This window comes from Onychostoma macrolepis, chromosome 16, assembly GCF_012432095.1.
Source record: "Onychostoma macrolepis isolate SWU-2019 chromosome 16, ASM1243209v1, whole genome shotgun sequence".
Lineage (NCBI taxonomy): Eukaryota > Metazoa > Chordata > Actinopteri > Cypriniformes > Cyprinidae > Onychostoma > Onychostoma macrolepis.
Window position 1 is genome coordinate 23,829,255 of NC_081170.1, and position 20,370 is coordinate 23,849,624.

The 20,370-nt window shown below is 36.4% G+C and overlaps 1 protein-coding gene across 1 annotated transcript; it reads left to right on the forward strand.

Moving 5' to 3' along the window:
* Positions 1–127: 127 nt before the first annotated feature.
* pip5k1ab (phosphatidylinositol-4-phosphate 5-kinase, type I, alpha, b) lies at positions 128–20,220 on the forward strand. The gene is given in 19 exon segments (XM_058746835.1): positions 128–435; positions 4,203–4,244; positions 7,590–7,624; positions 9,123–9,203; positions 10,210–10,340; positions 10,635–10,705; positions 10,708–10,751; positions 12,300–12,452; positions 12,612–12,911; positions 13,441–13,664; positions 13,894–13,977; positions 14,063–14,111; positions 14,216–14,297; positions 14,834–14,995; positions 15,284–15,388; positions 15,391–15,418; positions 15,543–15,605; positions 16,146–16,233; positions 16,323–20,220. Coding segments are annotated over 19 exon segments (1,791 nt in total). The 5' UTR covers positions 128–389; the 3' UTR covers positions 16,326–20,220.
* Positions 20,221–20,370: the final 150 nt, after the last annotated feature.

The following is a 20,370-nucleotide window of genomic DNA, read 5'->3' on the forward strand; positions in this document are numbered from 1 at the left end:
AAAATGTCATGCATGCTCAACCTGTCCAAGATGTTATCTGTTCTGTGAACAGTTTTGTTATTTTTAGCACTGTACATAAAGGCTTGGCGAGTTTGTTTCACAAACTAATGGGACGTTCAGTAGGCAAGACTGTCGTCAGTATCTACACATAAAGCGCGGATATCATATGATCTAATTTGGATTATAAATTATCATTTGGATAAATTAGATGTTCGTATAAAATATCTAATAATAGATTGTGTAGATATTTGCTAGAAACGCTTTTTGTAGTATTTGTTAAGTCAGTGACAGTAAAGGGTGCCAGAGAGTCAGACCGAGCGGAACCGGACACTAGTCTGTCTGTCTGGTTCCGGTCAGGGATCGGGTCCAGACAGTAAACCCGAATCAAAATGGCGTCCGCCGGTCCACCCGACACGGGCTTATCCGCCCCTCCAGGTAAATTAAATCATTATAGTGATATGGAGTCGTGTGTGTTTTTTTGTGTTTTAATGTTGATCTGTTGCCATGGATCCACTGTTTTTACTAGCACTTTGATTCAGTGTGTTTACTGCCTTCAGTCAAGCCTTTTGTTCAACAACAAAATACATGTAATCTATTATAGATATTAGTTTGTAAATATAACATATATGTAACTTATTAGATATGTGTTTGTGTAATTTATTGAATTTAGTTGATCTATGATGTGAAGGTTTTCCTGAAATAATCCAGATCGGTGATGTGGATCTGTGGCTAACATGCTATAAGCTAACTAGCCCAGCCATATCAAACAAATAACAGCGCTGATATTAAAATAAATAACCTACATTAATAAATACAATTAAGTTAAGAATAATTTTGGTTGTTTTCTATTAAACTGGTTTGTTTTGGACTTTCTGCTCATTTGAATGAGCCATTCTTCCTATGTTGTCGAGTTTCAACAACTGCACAACACGCTAATATCTTATTTATTTAGAATCTTTTGTTTTTTTGAGAAAATTACAGATTTGTTTTTAAATAAGAGATGCGTTTGGTCAAATGTATCCAAACTGCTCAGAGATCTTCAGTTTTTAAGTAGTAGGCTACTTCATTTGGTAACATTCAGTTTTTCATGATATATTGTACATGCCATGAGAAATGACATGATATATGGAATATTAACACCTTTCTCTAATAAGACAACGACAAAACGATATTTAAATCGTTTTAATATGTAAAAACTAGCTTAATGCTTATTAAGTTAAATCCTCAGGTTTAAGTTTGCATCAGTGTGCTAGTACTTTCCACAGTCCCACCCATAGTTATTGAATAAGGTACAATTAAAAATTTCAAATGTTTTCTCGTTTAATGAAACAATAGTTTGTGGTACACATAATAAGCCAAATTAAAAGTGTATGAATAGGGCTTATGTAACAGTTTGACCAAGAGCTAAGGAGTTCCCTCAGTTGTGTGAGAAAATGTTTAGTTTGGCTTTCTTATTTGTGCTTCATAAAGATTTGCAGGAATTTATGTAAACTGCTTTTAGAGTTGAAAGTTATTTAGTCACTTGCTGATTAAACCATGGCAAACATGTAATCTTAATATTTATTACACGTGTTGTGTTTCAGGTTCTATTTCAACTGTTTGTAGCAAAACTCATAACAAAGTCATAATGCATTTATCCCTTTGACACTTGAAACTGTTTCTGTTTGTGCATTAGCTAATTGGTTATTTGGATGTAAATGGCATTAACCTGCGAGTGGTTATTCTCTTCGACTCTCTGTCTGTCTTCATTGACCACTGAGTAAAAATAACATCCCTTGGGAAATGAAGGGGAGATTGACTTCACTAGTATGAGGTGCTAAAGTCAATCAGGTGGTCATTATTTAGGTGGTTTTGTCTGTTCGCTCAGAATATCATGGTATTTTGTGTGGGTAACCCACATTAGGACATAGTTAGCACAAGTATTTTAGTGCTCTCAGAGACACGCACAGTCTTGATGATGGCCCAGGCTGTTCTTTTGCTCTAAATATAAATGTAAAAATGGGACAAAAACCAGCTCGCTCGCCCAGATGAAATGGGACAGACTGGTGAACATCTAAACCTCAAATCCAATCTCACAGGCAGCACATCTTGCCACAATTCATGACCTCAAATGTGTGTTTTTTTCCGTGTGCATGAGGTACAAAATTTGTTCCCTACCACTCTTGAGAGAAAGTGAATCTCTTAAGCTTGGCCTAAATATAGACTAGCTCAAGAGATAAGCCATGTGTTCTCGCTTAGTGGTCATTTTACTTGCTTCGTGATTTACAAAGCCAGAATTTGTTAAAACAATGTGTTTTGATGAAGGAAATTATACATTTAAAATTATGTTTTAATTTTGTGACATGCTGTTTTTAACAGTGTGTGTTATAATTGTTTGTTTTTGGTGTTATTCCTGTGTCATTACTATGAGGCAACCTAAATTTCCCTCAGGGAAACTAGTCATCTGTCCATTCGTCCTTCCACTTATTTATCCACCCTTGCACTAAACTGCCCGTCCATCTATTAGTGGTGCAACGGATCACAAAACTCACGGTTCGGATCATACTACGGATTTTGAGTCACGGATCGTATCATTTTTTGGATCAGCAAAAAAAAGTTTGCTTTTCATAATTACTAAAAGCTTACTTTAAGTACTTCTATACCCCAGCAGAAACTACTAGCTTAACTACTAAAGTCAGTAATAAAACAAGAACAATTACACAAATTACAAGCATAGATGCTTACTGCATAAGTTAAATACAGATAGTCTTTATGTTAACGCTGTGGTTTTGTTTGATTAGCAGACAGAAGCAGGTATTATAGGCTGCTGTCTCTTTAAGACTAAATGCACGGACCTAATACTGACACCCTTCCGGTTTCTTTCTCAGCTGTATACGTTAACTTAAGACATAACCGACTGTGTTCACCAGAATACTTGCCAATCCTTGTACCCATCTGCCCATCCAAACAGACAAACCAACACCCGCTCATCCAAACAAACAACCCAACAGCCACACATCCGAATAAAGACTCACCGATCCAAACAAACAAACAAAAACCATCCCAACAAACACCCACCCAACCAAATAAATTGCAAACACTCATCCAAACAAACACCCACTCAACCAAACAACAAACAAACAAGCAAACAAACACCCACCTATCCACACAAGCAAAACACTCACCCATACAAACAAACAAGCAAACAAACACCCATCCAGACAAGCAACAAACACTCACCCATACATACAAACAAGCAAACAAACACCCATCCAGACAAGCAACAAACACTCACCCATACATACAAACAAGCAAACAAACACCCATCCAGACAAGCAACAAACACTCACCCATGCATACAAACAAGCAAACAAACACCCACCCAAACAAACAAACAACAAACAAACACTCACTTATAAAAAAACAAACAACAAACATCCATCCAAATAAACAACAAACACCCACCCACCAAAAACAACCAAACAAACACCCATCCAAACAAACATCAAACACTCGCCCATTCAAACAAACACCCATCCAGACAAACAACACGCACCCATCCAAACAAACATCAAACACTCACCCATACAAACAAACAACCAAACAAACACCCATCCAGACAAGCAACAAACACTCACCCATACATACAAACATCAAACATTCACCCACCCAAACAAACAACAAACAAACACTCACTTATAAAAAACAAACAACAAACATCCATCCCAACAAACACCCACCCACCAAAAACAACCAAACAAACACCCATCCAGACAAGCAACAAACATTCACCCATACAAACAAACATCAAACATTCACCCACCCACCCAAACAAACAACAAACAAACAAACACTCACTTATAAAAAACAAACATCCATCCAAACAAACAACAAACACCCACCCACCAAAAACAACCAAACAAACACCCATCCAGACAAACAAACACCCATCCAAACAAACATCAAACACTCGCCCATTCAAACAAACAACAAAAACCCATCCAAACAAGCAACAAATACCCAGCCATCCATCCAAACAAACAAACACCCAATCAAAAAACAAGCACTTACACTCACCCATCCAAACAACAAACAAACACCCATCCAAAAAAACCAACAAACACCCATCCAGTTTCTCAGCCATTCAGCGAGATAATTTTAGCACACACTGGTCTAAGTGCTGACAGTTTGGTCCCATTAAAATATCTGTTTTACCCCTACAGATCTAAGGACTCCATTTTGGAGGCTGTTGGCCTCTCGGAGAGGTACATGCATGGCTCTGTTGTGCTGTGTGATTTAGAGACTAAGTGCCAATTAACCAAAATGACTTGTCTCTTGCATGGTCTCGTTTGCAGTGGCGATTTAAGCTTGATGACTGGGGGATCGGTGGAATGTAATGAAAGTGCAAACTGTAACTATGAGTCATCTGTTTGTGTAATTAAGGCAGATGGGAATAGGAACTGATATTTCAGACTGATGATGAAAGGGTCCAGCGATCTGTGGGAACAAGTAAATATATCACAGTTCCTGGACATTGCAATACTGGATAAAGCTTTACGTAGGCCAAGTACACGTTTTTCAGAAGTGACAACCAAATTCAAATACGGTAGTGAATCCAAAATGTATCATTATGTGCATGTACGGAACAGAACTCACTCTTGAAACTGCGATGATTGACAAAATGATAACTGAAATTGGTTGTGGTTAAATTTGATTGTCAGTTCACCTTTTTGTGCTTAACCCTGTTCTGTACACACAGTTCAGTAATTTATGGGAGTGGCAATTGGACTCCAGCCAAATTCACTCCCGGAAAATGTATTTTCAGAAATTCTGCTGGGTGTACGGAACTGAAATGAATGGAGATGTTAATGACGTAAAAGCGTTAGAGTTGTGGTTCAAGAAATTACAAGAAAGGAGGTATGTCTTGACTCGGTGTTACCAGATCTTGCTTTTAAATACGGCAAATAATAACAAGCCTGTGATAAACTTACATCCAAACATGTTATCTTAGAAATAAACCACATACCAACATATTGCAACCTGCACCTGCCTACTTTATTATCGCTATAAAATGGAAAGCTAAATGAGCTCAGCAAACAACAAGTCCAAAGATGCTTAAGAAACATTGCTTATAATAAGTGGACATGGCAACCCTGTTAAGAGCCCGCTTTGTAAAGCAGCCTTCCAAACATAAACACAACCTGATGGCTCTGTAGACGGTGGTTTAGTTAAAATCACAGTCTTTGGTGGCTGTAGCATTACTTTGGTCAAAAATAGCAGATACCAAACTCACGAGACTGCATAACTTTGCCTTGGTTACAATGGTGTCGATTATTGCAATTTGAAAATGTAATTTTGGGGATTCATTCCCCTATTTAAGTGCAGTTGTCACTTCTGAAGCTGTACAGTGTGTTCTTGGCCATATTGTACTGGTGTTTATGCGTATTGGTCTGCGTCATGGTGAGATGGCAAGGTAAGCAGTTGAATGCTGTCTCTTTTGAACATCTCTCATGTTGTTCAACCTTGACTTGTGTGACAATATCACAAGTCCTTTCACGTATCTTGATTTGCTGGCTATTGACAACCTTTATCTGTCCTCACTCTAATTTAAAATAGCCGTTGCAATTGGTTACTGCAAGAATTTTCAGTGGTTGTCTGGGAAAGCATGTAAAAATGGGTGAATTACCTTCCATGCGTTCTTTATGCAGTTACGTATACTTATCCGCAATGGCAAATATGTCTCATCTGTACCAAAGAGATGATCACAATACCACAGCAATGTTTTTCCACCCAAGATGAAACGTGGTGCTGGTAGTCATGAGGCAAAGATCCTGTGCTTAAAGAGTTTGACTGATATGGTAAAACAACAATTTCTAACTTTTATTCCTGGTGCAACCTATTTGTTGTAATCCTAGTTTTGACAAATGGGTCAATGAAACAGTGCTAACTTTTTGTCCTGTCTATTAATTTAATTTAAGATAAGTTAAATTTATATTAAGTTAATATGAGCTAATTTTGGTAAAATAAAATAAAAATCATAAAGAGGACCCTTGGAATATTACATAATTTGACCATTTTATGGCAAGGCACGGCTTGTTGATGTTGTAAAATATCATGCGGTGAAACTCCCTGAAAATATAATGATATTAATGAATAAATATTTATAAAATGATAATAATGATGATGATAATAATAATAATAATAATTAAAAAAAAAAAAAAAAATGTTTAAGGAAAATCACTTTTTTATCTAATGATTACACCACAATAATTTTTTTATACTGAAGATATTGCAAAGATTTTTCCAACCACATGAAACCAATATTTTTCTTAATCGTAGACACTTCTGTGTCATTTGCTTCATATGTTGTATGTTGTATCTCATATCTGGTGTGTTCACAGAGAATACAGTTACTATTTTTGTAGGTTGGATTCTAATCTTGATTGTGTGTAATAATATCAAACTCTTGGCAGGGTTGAAGTCGCTGTGCCGGTGCGTCTCACTCTGTTTGTTTTGACGACAGGCAGTGTTGTATAACTTCTGTCAAGCCTGAAGATATGCGATCAAATGCAATGTGAATCAAATGCAAAAAAGCATTGCCACACATTGCCATTATAAAAATATGAATTTGAGGCCTCCGGGTGTTTTAGACTGTGATCCTGTCCTGTGTTGTTTATCGAGTGAAGCGTCCGCAAAGCATCTGCGGTGACAGTCTGCTGATCGTCTGGCACCCCTGGTGTCATGACAGATTTTGCCCCCTGTGACATTGTCTGGTTGTAACGACTTTACCTTTTTTTTCTAGTGGAGAAGAGATGACTGACAAATTTTGAATGTGAGACCTGAGATGTTTTCTAGTTTTCAGTATTACAGGATGTACAAAACTACATACGCTATCATTTAAAAGTTTGGGATCGGCAAGATTTTTTATCTAGCCTGCAATTAATTGCTCAAAAAAATAGTGCTGTAAAAACAATAATGTGGTGAAATATTGTCACAATTCAAAATAAGTTTTTAATTTTAATATATTAAAATGTGATTTATTCATTTGTTAGCAAAGCTTCAGCCGTTATTTCAGTCTTCAGTGTCACATGATTATTGAGAAATCATTCTAATATGCTGATTTGGCACTCGAGGAATATTTCCTATTATTATTATTAATGTTGAAAACATTTAATGATTCATGATTCGGTTATCGTGATCTTTTTTTTTCAGGATTGTTTGATAAATATAAAGTTCAAAAGAACTGCTTATATTTCAAATAGAAATTTTTACTAGCATCAAAAAAGTCTTTACTGTCACTTTTGATGAATTGAATGCATCTTTGCTTATTTCAAGTATTAATTTCATTTTCATTTAAACTAATTTCATTTGACTTCAAACTTTTGAACCATAGTGTATAATTAAAAACGACTAGTGGGTAGGCCACCTGAATGACAAATCGACTAATTAATATTAAAATGTCCTGTAAAAAGAGAGTAATAGCAGAAATTGTGATATATTTTTTTCCATCCCCACTTCTAAAACGTTGTTGTTGTTGTTGTTTTTTGTTCTTCCTTCTCTCTCTCTCTCTCTCTCTCTCTCTCTCTCTCCCTCTCCCTCCACCTTTAAAGGGTCCAGCGGAGTTCGAAAGATGACCATGACGGAGGTAAGACTGATCTCATGTTGGACTACCCAGTTTGTGTAATTCATTGAACTTATGAATGTGAGACTGCAGTTTCGTTCATCATTTCGTCACATTTATTTTCCATTAAATCATGTTACTGTTCTTTTTAGATTTACTGGCATTAATCTATTTGTGTCAGAATGACCTAACTTGAAGGGAAGCACATATTCAAACGCATACACAATCAGAGATCATAACTTCCACCTGATAAGTCTTCCCGCTGCATGGTTAATACGCTCCATCTGTGCTAAAATGCATGATAGAATTCATTCATTAATTGGCTAATAGTCAAAATTAAATTTGATATATTAAATGAAAACATTGAAATAATTAACATTCAGTGTTTTTGAAATCAAAGTTCCCTTTTTCCTGGTTCTGGAGAGCCACAGTTTTCTAAACTGTAAATGTGCAGTTGTGATATGAGCAACCAGTCAGTAAATATATGGATTTAATTCTCACAATTTTCATAATTTTCTCTGTAGAGGGTTAAAAAACTCGCAGTAATAGTTTTCATTTCATTTCTAGGTAGACCTAAATGAAAGTTATGACTTGCCATTCACTAAGTGAGTCAGATGTAAATTATGTTACCATTCTGGCAGATTCAGTAAATGATTTGTTAGAATAATGATTTGAACTTACTCATAATTATTTGTTCTGGAATTACACCCAATTATACACTGTTTTTGCATGCAGCAAGATTATATAAATATTTTAATTTTAAAGTTAGCTCTTAACGTAGTCGGCTTTAGCATCAATTTTATGTTCATTCATTATTGGTGTTCATTTTTGCCAGTTTAGTGACCATTTTATAAGTGAAAAGGCATTTGATGCCATGCTGTAGTGTATAGTAAATATAGCGATCTCTGAATGGTTAACATTTCGCATTAGTCATGAATTTATGTACAATATAGCACAGTCTCTTGCTTTATTGCTAAACAGATGTCAGGTTCCCACTGGTTTCTGCACTCAGGGGTTCAGTGCTTCATGCAAACATTTTCACCTTCCCTTGTTTTCTCATCTCAGTTTCTCATCTGTTAGCCAAGCACCTATAAAATCTCAGTGCTCGGTGTCCACAGTTTCATCCAAGTCTGAGTGTATTTTAGTTGCTGAACATTGGTAGAGGAATGTGAACACATGAGCCCTGCAGGCTGAAGTAAGCTTGACTTACTGTTATTGTGTTGATCAAACAGTCATGTGAGAAGGATCTCGAACAGGGCAAATATTGACACAGTTAGACACACACACACACAGCACTCATTGTCAATTGAAGATTCACATGTATCAAGGCAGTGAGAGGATGAACAGACAGACAGGAATGTGTGTGACTGTGTTTGACTCAAGGAAACACCTGACAAACAAAGTTAAACGTGGACGGAGTTGAGGCCTCTTGAATCTCCTCTATTAACATGAAACCAGATGGGTTTTTTTCTGTTCCCCTTTTTTCCCTGTCACTCATTTGTGTCTCTGTCTCTCTAAATAGGGGCCGGGATCATCTCAGAGTATGAAGAAGACTATCGGTCACCGAGGAGTTGACCCCACAGGAGAAACAACTTACAAAAAGGTCAGCTTGCGGTCAGATGTGTCATCTGATAACAAAGGAAGGGCAAAAGAGGGAAACTGAGCTATGAAAAAGAGGAATAGACCAAAGGGTGGAGCTGGAAAGGAAAAAGAGATTATAAAGACACATTCTGAAATGTCGATGATGATGTAAAATGAATATCACAGTGATTTTAAGATACTTTCTATTTGCCCATTACATTTCTTGGACAGAAAGTTTTTATATAGAGTAGTTTCATGATGCATCCTTATAATAAAAGCGTTACGATCTATTTCTGTCTCTTATTTAAACTTTAGTAGCAAAAACTGTTTTAAAGTTGATAAGTTTGATTCCTTTTCATGAACCTACAAAATGGTCTGCTTAAATCACCGTGACTCAGTGATTCATATTGCTTTTTTTATATTTGATGAATTAGGAAATTATTATTTTTCATATTACATATCTGGTAAATATTGCTGCGGATTGCTATGTATTGTTAAATTGATCCACACAAAAATATTAAATATCGCTTTAGTGATAAATTGTGTGGAAAACATGGCTTTTTTGCTAGAAGGACCATGTAAATATCATAGAAGTGGTATACAGGATGAAGGGCGATTATCAGGCACTTGACTGTGTTGTTTTACAATGTTGTTAGGATATACAGTATAATTATGCCTTTTATATAGGATTTCTTGAACATTTAGGATTTTAAAAATGTTGTATTTTGCTAGGCATTTACATTGTAGTGCTAAAATTAAACATCAAATGTATTTTTTTCTTTTGTTGATTTAGTCTGGAAAACATGCATCTCCCACTCACTAATAATGACACATTCCAGCATTTGTTTTACTGGAAATTACAGTTTTATTATAAACGCATTATCTTCCCACACCACCTACATAACAGCTCATTTGTAGGTTATTTAAAACAACCATTGTGATACATATCTAGTGATTCCCATCTGTCCTCTCTGTTTGCACTTATTTCTCACGCATTCTCTCACGTGTTACTCTTTATTTGCCTGTAGACGACCTCATCCGCCCTCAAAGGTGCCATCCAGCTGGGTATCACACACACTGTGGGCAGCCTCAGTCAGAAAGCAGAGAGAGATGTTCTCATGCAGGACTTCTATGTAGTGGAGAGCATCTTCTTCCCCAGGTGTGTACGAAAACATATCCCACCTGCGTATATATTTCACAGAAATACTCAACCATGTTCTATAGATATATTTGAATATTTATGACCATTTAAATAGATTTAAATTGGTGTGCTGACTGTTGTTAAGTCTTTGTGTCTATAAACCAAGTGAGATGCCAACCATATCAGAGTCTTTGGCCATTCAAACCTTCAAACTGAATAATGGGCAGCCTGCCCTGCCAGGGTTTATATAAATAAATACAATTTGAATGAAACAGAAACTCATAACCCTGTCTCTGTTTTTTCCTCCTGCAGTGAAGGAAGTAATTTGACCCCAGCGCATCACCACGGTGACTTCAGGTTTAAGACCTACGCCCCCATCGCCTTCGATATTTCAGAGAACTCTTTGGCATTCGACCTGACGATTATCTGGTTAGCTGAACCACAAACACACTCATCTTGAGGTCTCATATAATAAAGCGATAAGCCCCTAGAAGCCTTGGTTTACAGTGAATTTATAACAGCTAAGGGGCGCTGTTAGGCACAATGTGGAGCGGAGTGCCTAAAACCCTCTTAGCTATTATAAATTCACTGTAAACCATGACTTTACAGGGCTTATTGCTTTTATAAAACGGTTATTCCTTATACGTAGCAAGGTTTCACTAAACAAAGCAAAGCTAAATAAATGTAATGAAATTAATAAAAACATTATTCTTTCGCCAAAAAATGTAGTTCCTCAGAAAAGGTTGTGGTTGCAACAAAGTGGTTGCCGAGCAACACACAGACACAGAAACAAAGAGGTGTATGTTTGTAGAGTAATTTACAACAGCTTCGAATGCAGCTCAACCAATCAGTATCAAGGACTGGAACTGTCTGTATTATAAAGACAGTTTATAAACTGGTGGTTTGAGAATAAACTCAAACAATAAGTTTATTGATCCATTAAAAAAGTTTATATAAAAATTAGTGCTGTCAAACGATTAATCGCATCTAGAATAAAAGTTTTTGTTTACATAATATATGTGACCCTGGACCACAAAACCAGTCTTAAGTCGCTGGGGTATATTTGTAGCAATAGCCAAAAATACATTGTATGGGTCAAAATTATCCATTTTTATTTCATGCCAAAAATCATTAGGATATTAAGTAAAGGTCATGTTCCATGAAGATATTTTGTAAATTTCTTACCGTAAATATATAAAAACTTAATTTTTGATTGGTAATATGCATTGCTAAGAACTTCATTTGGACAACTTTAAAGGCAATTTTCTCAATATTTGGATTTTTTTGCACCCTCAGATTCCAGATTTTCAAATAGTTGTATCTCGACCAAATATTGTCCGATCCTAACAAACTATACATCAATGGAAAGCTGTAAATATTTTAACAATATATACTGTATGTGTGTGTTTATATATACATAATAAATGTACACAGTACACACACATTATGTAAACAAAACTTTTATTTTGGATGCGATTAATCGTTTGACAGCACTAATAAAAATATAATAAATCTTTATATAAAGATTACGGTATGATGAAATATACATTAAATAATATTTCAATGTGTATTGCTGATATTGTTGAGCTCAGAAAATGTTGAAGGTTAAATGGATTAATCGTTTTTGTGCACTTTCTCTATATATACATATGTTTAAAAGTTTGAGTCAGTAAGATATTTTTTTAAAGAAATGAATACTTTTATTCAGCGAGAACACATTAAATTGATCAAAAGTGGCAGTAAAAACGCTGTTCTACACGAAAATTAGCAGCTCAACCATTTTCTGTGATAAGAAATGTGTCTTGAGCATCAAATCAGCATGTTAGTATGATTTCTGAAGGGTCATGTGACACTCAAGACTAGAGAAAAGTGCAAAAAAAAAAAAAAAAGATGGATCCATTTAACATGTGATTTTTATTTGTTCATTCTCCTAAGGGACACCCCTGATGTGTTTTTGTGGTTTCTTTCTGTCTGCAGTACTCTCTGTGTAATGATCCTTTGATCGAATTGTCCAACCCTGGAGCGAGTGGATCGATATTTTATGTGACAAGCGATGATGAGTTCATTATTAAAACAGTGCAGCACAAAGAGGCAGAGTTCCTGCAGAAGCTACTGCCTGGGTACTTCATGGTGAGTTTTACTCACTCGTGTGCATGTACTTTAGATGCATCTGTCTAGAATGAGTTCTGTTTAATTTGAATCTGAAACACAATACATTTTAAGTCAACTTGTAGCAACCATTGAGGCCCAATTTGTGTTATTACAGAATTTTTCTCCTTTTCTCCTCAGAATCTGAATCAGAACAAGAGAACGCTGCTCCCAAAGTTTTACGGCTTGTATTGCGTGCAGTCGGGTGGAAAGAACATCCGTATCGTTGTAATGAATAACCTGTTGCCCCGCAGTGTGCCTATGCACCTCAAATACGACCTGAAGGGCTCCACGTACAAGCGGCGTGCCTCTCCTAAAGAGAGAGAGAAGAAGGTCCCCACTTGCAAAGATCTGGATTTCATCCAGGATATGCCCGAGGGCATCCAGCTAGAACCAGACAACTACAACGCCCTCTCCAAAACCATCCAGCGGGACTGCCTGGTGAGCATGCATGCTTGTGTTTGAGTGTTATTGCATGCTAGTTTAAAATGCAGAATGATTTAATGTGTCCTTGCTGAATAAAAGTCTTAATTTCTTTCAAATAAAACAGTCTTTCTTACTGTAAACTCTTGAACGGTAGTGTGATTTTGATGATGGCTTATAGTATGTGAAACACTTGGAGCAATTTTGTGATCTCTATTTGTTCTTCATCCTTTTTTAATGTATTAAATTGTTTTATTAGTAACATGTATAAAAGTTAAATGTTGCATTTTATTACTGTGTATAGTTTAATTGGGGCATATAAATGAAAATAATCATTTTAAACTAGATTTTGTACTGTATGTTATTTTTTGAATTCAACATTTTGAATCTATTTGGCTGCAGCAGTTTAAAAAGATGCACCCTGTGTCATTAATTAATTAATAACCATTTAAACCATTTTAGGGCAAATATGTAAATATACATGCATGCATATTGAATTTAGATTTTTGCTCTTTTGTCCAATGTGATCCATCTCTGTACTTGACAGCTGCTGCAGAGCTTTAAGATTATGGACTACAGTCTGTTGGTGGGGATCCATAACGCAGATCAGGCATCCCGTGTGCGAGCAGGGGTAGTAGAGTGCGGGGGGTCCGAGGGGGCCGTGACGCCAGACCACAGGAGGCCACAGGCTCAGAAAGCTCTCTACAGCACCGCTATGGAGTCCATACAGGGAGAGGCCAAAGGAAAAGGAACCCTGGAAACAGAAGACCAGTTAGTCAACATCTTATTTTTTCACCCACTTATGTTTTTGTTTGATTTTCGATGCAACCATGCAGTTCAACTGTTTTCGAAGTATTTCTATGTATACCTATTCTGTCTGCTTTAACTTTCCAACTGTTTCATCTTTCTCTTAACCTATAACCCCTTGTATGTTTTCTTCATTTGGCTGCAGTATATGGTAACCATATTTAACACATCCAATTTCATGTTCTGTCCGTAGATGGGGAGGTATCCCTGCACGCAACAGTAAAGGAGAGAGAATACTGATTTATATTGGGATCATCGACATATTACAGTCATACAGGTGACTACTCGCAGGCAACAGTTGAGTGTGCATGTTTACATGTTTGTGACCATCATTAATACCTCTCCTTTTGTTCTTCCTTCAGATTTATTAAAAAAATAGAGCATTCTTGGAAGGCCTTGGTTCATGATGGGGTAAGTCATCAGCTCCTGTAAGTTACTTTAAAGCAAACATTAGTTATTTTTCACTTATTTTCTACCTTATGAGATAAACAGCATTTATCTCATTTACGTTGTAGGACACGGTCTCTGTACATCGGCCTGGATTCTATGCTGAGCGATTCCAGCGTTTCATGTGCAACACAGTTTTTAAGAAAGCACGTAAGTTCATAAAACTTCAGGATAGTTCACCCAAAAATGAAAATTCAGTTATCGATTACACACTCTCATGTTGATCCAAAGACATTCGTTCATCTTCCAAACACAAAGGAAGAGAGTCAGATATTCCACCAAAACTTTCAAGCTTCAAAAAGTGATCCATATCCACGATTGTTTTTATATAATTAACAGATTTAATTTAATAGTTATTTTTTATTCAGACATAAACATTGATCAGTGCACATTCAAAGAGCACATCAACAACTCAAAATGAATTGTACGTCATATAAAGCGATTGTGTCACTTTGGAGGACTTGCTTTTATGTCTTTATGAACTTTTTGAACCTTAAAAGTTTTGGTGGAATGGACTTTCGATGGAGGGACATTAAAAATAGCTTTACTTGTGTTTTGAAGATGATCAAAAGTCTTATGGGTTTGAAACGACATGAGGGTGAGTAAATGACATTTTTCGTTCTTTATTTAACCAACCTTTTAATATTTTTGTAAAGTCTTCATCCTATCCCTCTCTTCGTTCTCAGTAAAATCGTCTCCCTCTAAGAAGAGTCGAAGTGGCTGTTCGAGTGTTGTGAGACGGCTTCCAATGGGAAGCTCTGCTTCTGCTCCCGGTGGACAGACAGTCGCTGACGCCAGACTGGTGTACCGTACTCACCTCAACCAGACTGATACAGAAGGAGAGAGTGGTGAGTAATGCAACCAAAACTATTTACATCAACTCTGGTTTTGAATTTTCTTCACTCTTTAAACAAGAGCTGGGATACTGCAATAAATCATCCGAACCTTATATACAATTTTAAACGATAGACGTCACTGTAAAACACTGTGAATTTATTTCATGAGTTGATAGAGATTCATTGTTTTCAAATATTCTTGTGTATGACTTTCATCTGTGATTCAGATGCACTGTGAATAGTGTCCTTTCTTTGGAGCATAAATCAAATCATAACTCCCCGTGTGATTGCTGTTCTCAGGCATGCAGCCGGGCAGACCGGACCTGCTTCCACAAACTGATCCTTTGGCTGGAAGCTCCGGTGAGTTTGCCGCAACAAATTTGCCCAACTCCTCACCTGGCAGCACAGAATGACGTCATCTTCACCTCCTCAAAGGTACCTCCACACATCCTCTTTATCATTTTTTAATCAGTCACTTTTCTCTGTTTCTGTGTAGTCTTTTTGCCTGTTATGGCATGGCGTCACCTTCCCATGTATAATTATGACTGCTCATTAACAGGTCAGTAGGGGTGGAGGTGCACAAATCTGCAGTCGTTGAGCCTGACAACAGCGCCCCTCACAGGTAAAACTAAACACACACTTTCCATCTCACCAACTCTTATGATTAAACTGTTAAAGGGGCATTCTTTTGAAAGAAATGAATACTATTATTTAGCAAGGATGCATTAAATTGATCAGAACAATTCACAGTGTTAAAAAAGAATCCTATTTCAAATAAATGCTGCTGTAACTTTCTATTCATTAATGATGCCTGAAAAAAATAAGAAATATTTCTTGAGCAGCATATTATGATTTCTGAAAGATCATGTGACACTAAAGACTGGAGTGATGTTGAAAATTCAGCTTTGCATCAATTCAATATTAACATATATTAAAATGGAAATGTTTGTTTTTGATTACAATAATAGTTTTATTGTTTTTACTGTATTTTTGATCAAATAAATGCAGCCTTGTGAACATCAGAGACTTCTTTCAAAAACATGAAAATCTTACCAACCCCAGAACTTTTTTTAGGGTGTGTATATAATGACAAATTGCTAAAATCTGGGTGAAGTAAATATGTGTAGAGTTCCGTTTCTTCATCTCTCGCTCTCTTCCTCAGCACTGGAGCCGAATGCTTAGATGAGCAGTTAAGTAACGAAGATGCTGTTTCTCTCAAAGACATCATCCCAGAAACTGACATTTGTTTTGTAAGTTTTAAATGAACAAATTTACATATGTACCTAAAATATTTTCATTCTGATCCCAAAAAAGCCCAAACGCTTTCTTTTTTTTCCAGTAAGAGCAGAGCGACGACTGATGACACTAGAGCTGAGAAGAGATGGACACGGGACCTCAAAAGAGATGAAGGGCGCTTCTGAGCGCTGGTATGATGGGGATTTTCTCTCAATGGGAGCTTCAGAAAGAACTTCAGGTCTTCAGCACAATGAAATATGTTTTAAACGTGAGTGAGAGAGAGACAGAGAGAATGAAGGAAAGCCACCGAGCGAGTTTTAGTGGCTTTTTCTCTTTCTCTTGCACAGGAAATGCTGCTAAAAACCAATTTCAACAACAAAATTATTAGAAAAGTGATGTTAGTATCTCAGTCACACACTTTACTGCCTTTGTTCGCTCTTAAACATTTAAAACAGAGCAAGCAGGATGCACAAACTCTTTAGTTTTCCCTTCCTAGCTAGTGCTGGGAGGAAAAAACACGTTACACAGTTGGCACCACTTTATAGTGTCGTTGGAGGCTATGTTGCATAAATCTTTATTAGCATAGATCTTTATTTATATAGGCCTTTAAACCGTTTGATTCTCTCTGAACTGGCGTGACTCGGAATAATGGCTGCTAGCGCTCCAGTACACTTATCTCAGAAGGCATTATTCTGTGTCGGAGTGTGTGTCAGAGATAAGCAGACAACTTATATTTCTCAGTGGCTTCTGTATATACATATATGAAGGTTAATTTTTTTATGACTTTTTTTTTTTTTTGAGTAAATCTGATGAGAGCATCTCATTGGTGAGTTTTCCAGCTCTTTCTGTGTTTAAGACAGCATGCGCCCTAAGAGCAACAAAAATATGGGGTGGGGGTGAAATGACCAAAAATGATTCCCACTTTGTAAAAAGTAAATGCATTTGAATGTTACAGATAAAATAGCTTTGTATATTCAAAATATCCCGTATTTCATGGTTAGTTGCTTTACAGTTGCCTTCTTTGAGGTGCCACTAAGTAGATTCAGATTTTTCTCTTATTTAATTCAGATGCTTGGTTTGCCTTTGAATCTCTATGCATCTGTCTTTTGCATTTTATTTTTTCCTCCACTGCCCATTCTCCTCCATACTGGACCAATCAACTGTCAAGGCTGAGAAATGGACGGACCTGCTTGCATGCCATATTCTCTCTTTTCAATGCACATATTGCTGCCATGCCAAGGGCCCCCTAATAATTGTGTACTGTTTATGTGTATATAGTTCTGTAAATATTCATTCTGTGTTCCTGTACGTTTTAAAACGCTACTAATGTGCTCTTCTGACACAGCAGCTGTTGTCTTTTCACTAACATATTAACGAGCAGTCTGAATGATTGATGTTCCATAACGTCTTCCAGTCATCTGCCTTAATGCAGCTATTGAAGGCAACGCGTTGGTATAAAAACACTCATTTCTGCTGGATACAGAATGGCCTCCAATCACTTGGACCAACATCGAAATGCTCATGAAAAATCATTTCAGATCTACCTGCTACAGATGAATTTGTCACACTATGCATGTTTACCGGCCCTTTCATAAAACCTAAGCATTTTCTAGCATTATACACAATGTAGTGTGTAGACAAGACTTAAGCTGAATTTGAATTTAAGAAATGTAAGCTGAATTTATATTCTTCTAACTGTTTGTACTGTCGATAGATGCAAAATTTCCAACTGACAGGACTTAAAATCCTTTTTAACCGCGTAAATGTTCTTTGGTACATTTGTACTTTTAGACTCACCCTGAGATTAAATAATCTAAGTGGAAAAAGAAAGAAAGAAATAGACACTAAGGGGCTATACCAGGGCACATGTGAACACTTTAGTTTATAGAGGAGCTGGAAAGAAAACCGAAGAGCCTTAGCTCAATAAAAGCTCTCGATGAAGCTGCCTTTCTTTTATCGCTTCCATTTGGCTCATAATGTTTAACAGAGGAAATGGGCTTTAATGGATCTATCGTTAAGACAGGCATTACTTACAGTTTCTCTTTGGCTGTTACTCAAACAATAGTCTGAGCTGAAGTCAGGCTTGGATACCTGAGTTGCACACAGATCTGAGATTGATATCGCAGTCTTGAAGTATTTAGAGGAAGGGCTGACTGTAGTCTTGAACAGTGTTGTATTGTGTTAAGAGCAGTCGGTGAACCGCAGCTCTTAAAATCGTGCAGGTTTGGGACCGAAGTGATCTTTTGCAGAGGATTTGCTTTTGCAGACCTGAAGAAAATGCAGATAGAATATGCAAAGGAAGTACTCTGACAGTCTTTCACAAGACTGCATTGAAGAACTTTTCTATACAGCTTCACAGTGGATGCCGTATTTATGCATATTCAAGATGTTTTGATATTTTTACATGTTTGGAAAAAATGTGTACCTGTGGACAGAAGTTATAGGGTTTGGGTTAGTGGGTATTTTTAAGTTTCATTTTGTTTTTTGCATTTGAAGCATTTCAGCGACCTTTTTCAAGTCTTTGTCAGATGTTACACGTTTAATCATGTTACAGAACATTTTGATAATGCACCTTAATGCTGCACAAAACTGAATGATCTACCCCACAACATGCTAAAATCACTAAAAACTAGATCTAAACTTAGTTTGTAATTTGAAAGTGGCACTGATTTTGAAATCAAATATATGCAATTTGCTATTTTACAGGCATATTTTCTTTTTTGTGTCACAATGCCTTGATTTACATTTTTACATTTTATAATCAAATTTTTATCCCCTCTCTGTTCAAAGTTACTGGGTCTATAATGATGTTACTTTTATAAAACCTTGCAAACAATGTTCGTATTCATTTCACTTTCCAACGTGGTGCTTTTATTTGCTCTGTGTAATGCCTGATTGGAGGTTCTAAAATCCATAACTCAGAAACTGATCTTTGATCAGCTCTCAGTGGCTTAATTTCACAGTTGGCCTGTGGGGTAGTTTTCTGGAAGCTCAAGCTTTGAAGTTTATATGGTTTTTTTATTATTATTATTTACTCTTCACAATTTAGGCCTCACTCTCATTTCTGCTTCTCTGTGGGGTTTTTTATTATTTATTAATCTGTTTATGGTTACAAGACACAACAATCACTGCCTTTCATTGACCAACACTCAGTACTGATTAATTAATGTGTTGTTATGTGTAGAATGATGTTCCGCTCCTCTAAATCACACTAAAAAATCTTAACATCTTGACTTTAACTTCCCAAAAATGTAATGAAGATGAAAGTAAAACTGAGAATGCAATGTGATCAGTCAAACAAAGACAGCTATTTTTCATATGCTTTGTCCAGTGTTTGTATTAATACAGTGAAACAGATATTTGCACAACAGACACATCAGTCGTGCACAGTGCACACCGGATTAAATGCTGGCAACTTGGACACTAAACAAGACAACCAACCTACTGCAATATGAACGTTTCTGCCAATGTATTTCAGTGATTGTATTTATTAAGAAATGTCTTGTTTCTCTTCTCTTCTTTTTTTTTACTTTGTGGACCTGTATGGATTTTGAATTCTCTATGTACCGTAGATGATTGTATGTATTATGTAATCTGGCAGAAAGCAGTTTCTGTGATCTAAGTAGTATGTATTTTATTTCGGGTCGGAGGGAAGTTGTCGACAATATAAAGCATTTTTGTATTTTATGTGTTTAGGGTATGTCCATGGTTAATATTCCTATTCATTATAAATCTGTGAAAGCTCTTCCTCAGCTTTTCTACATGTGAATGTGTGGCGGTGTCAGAAATAATGACTGACAACCGTAAGTGCTTTGAGGTCTATATTTTTACCGGGCCTGTATAAAACGTGTATATAATGTGTAAATAAGCAAGTCACGGAAATGCCTTTTTCTTGTGCGGTGTTTGCAGCCTGTTTCTCCTACCATCTTTCAGTGATGTGGTGATGCTGTTTTTTCACATTGTCTTTCTGATTTAAAAAGAATAAAATATTTTCCAAACCATTGTTTTCCCAACGTATTTGTGATTTTTCTTCCTCATTCAGAATCAAAATAAACTCACAAGCAAACATACACTGAAATGAATACAGGTTTTACCAAAGTTAGTTAAGAATGAAATAGAAAATTAGTTTTGAACTAGACATCATAAACTAC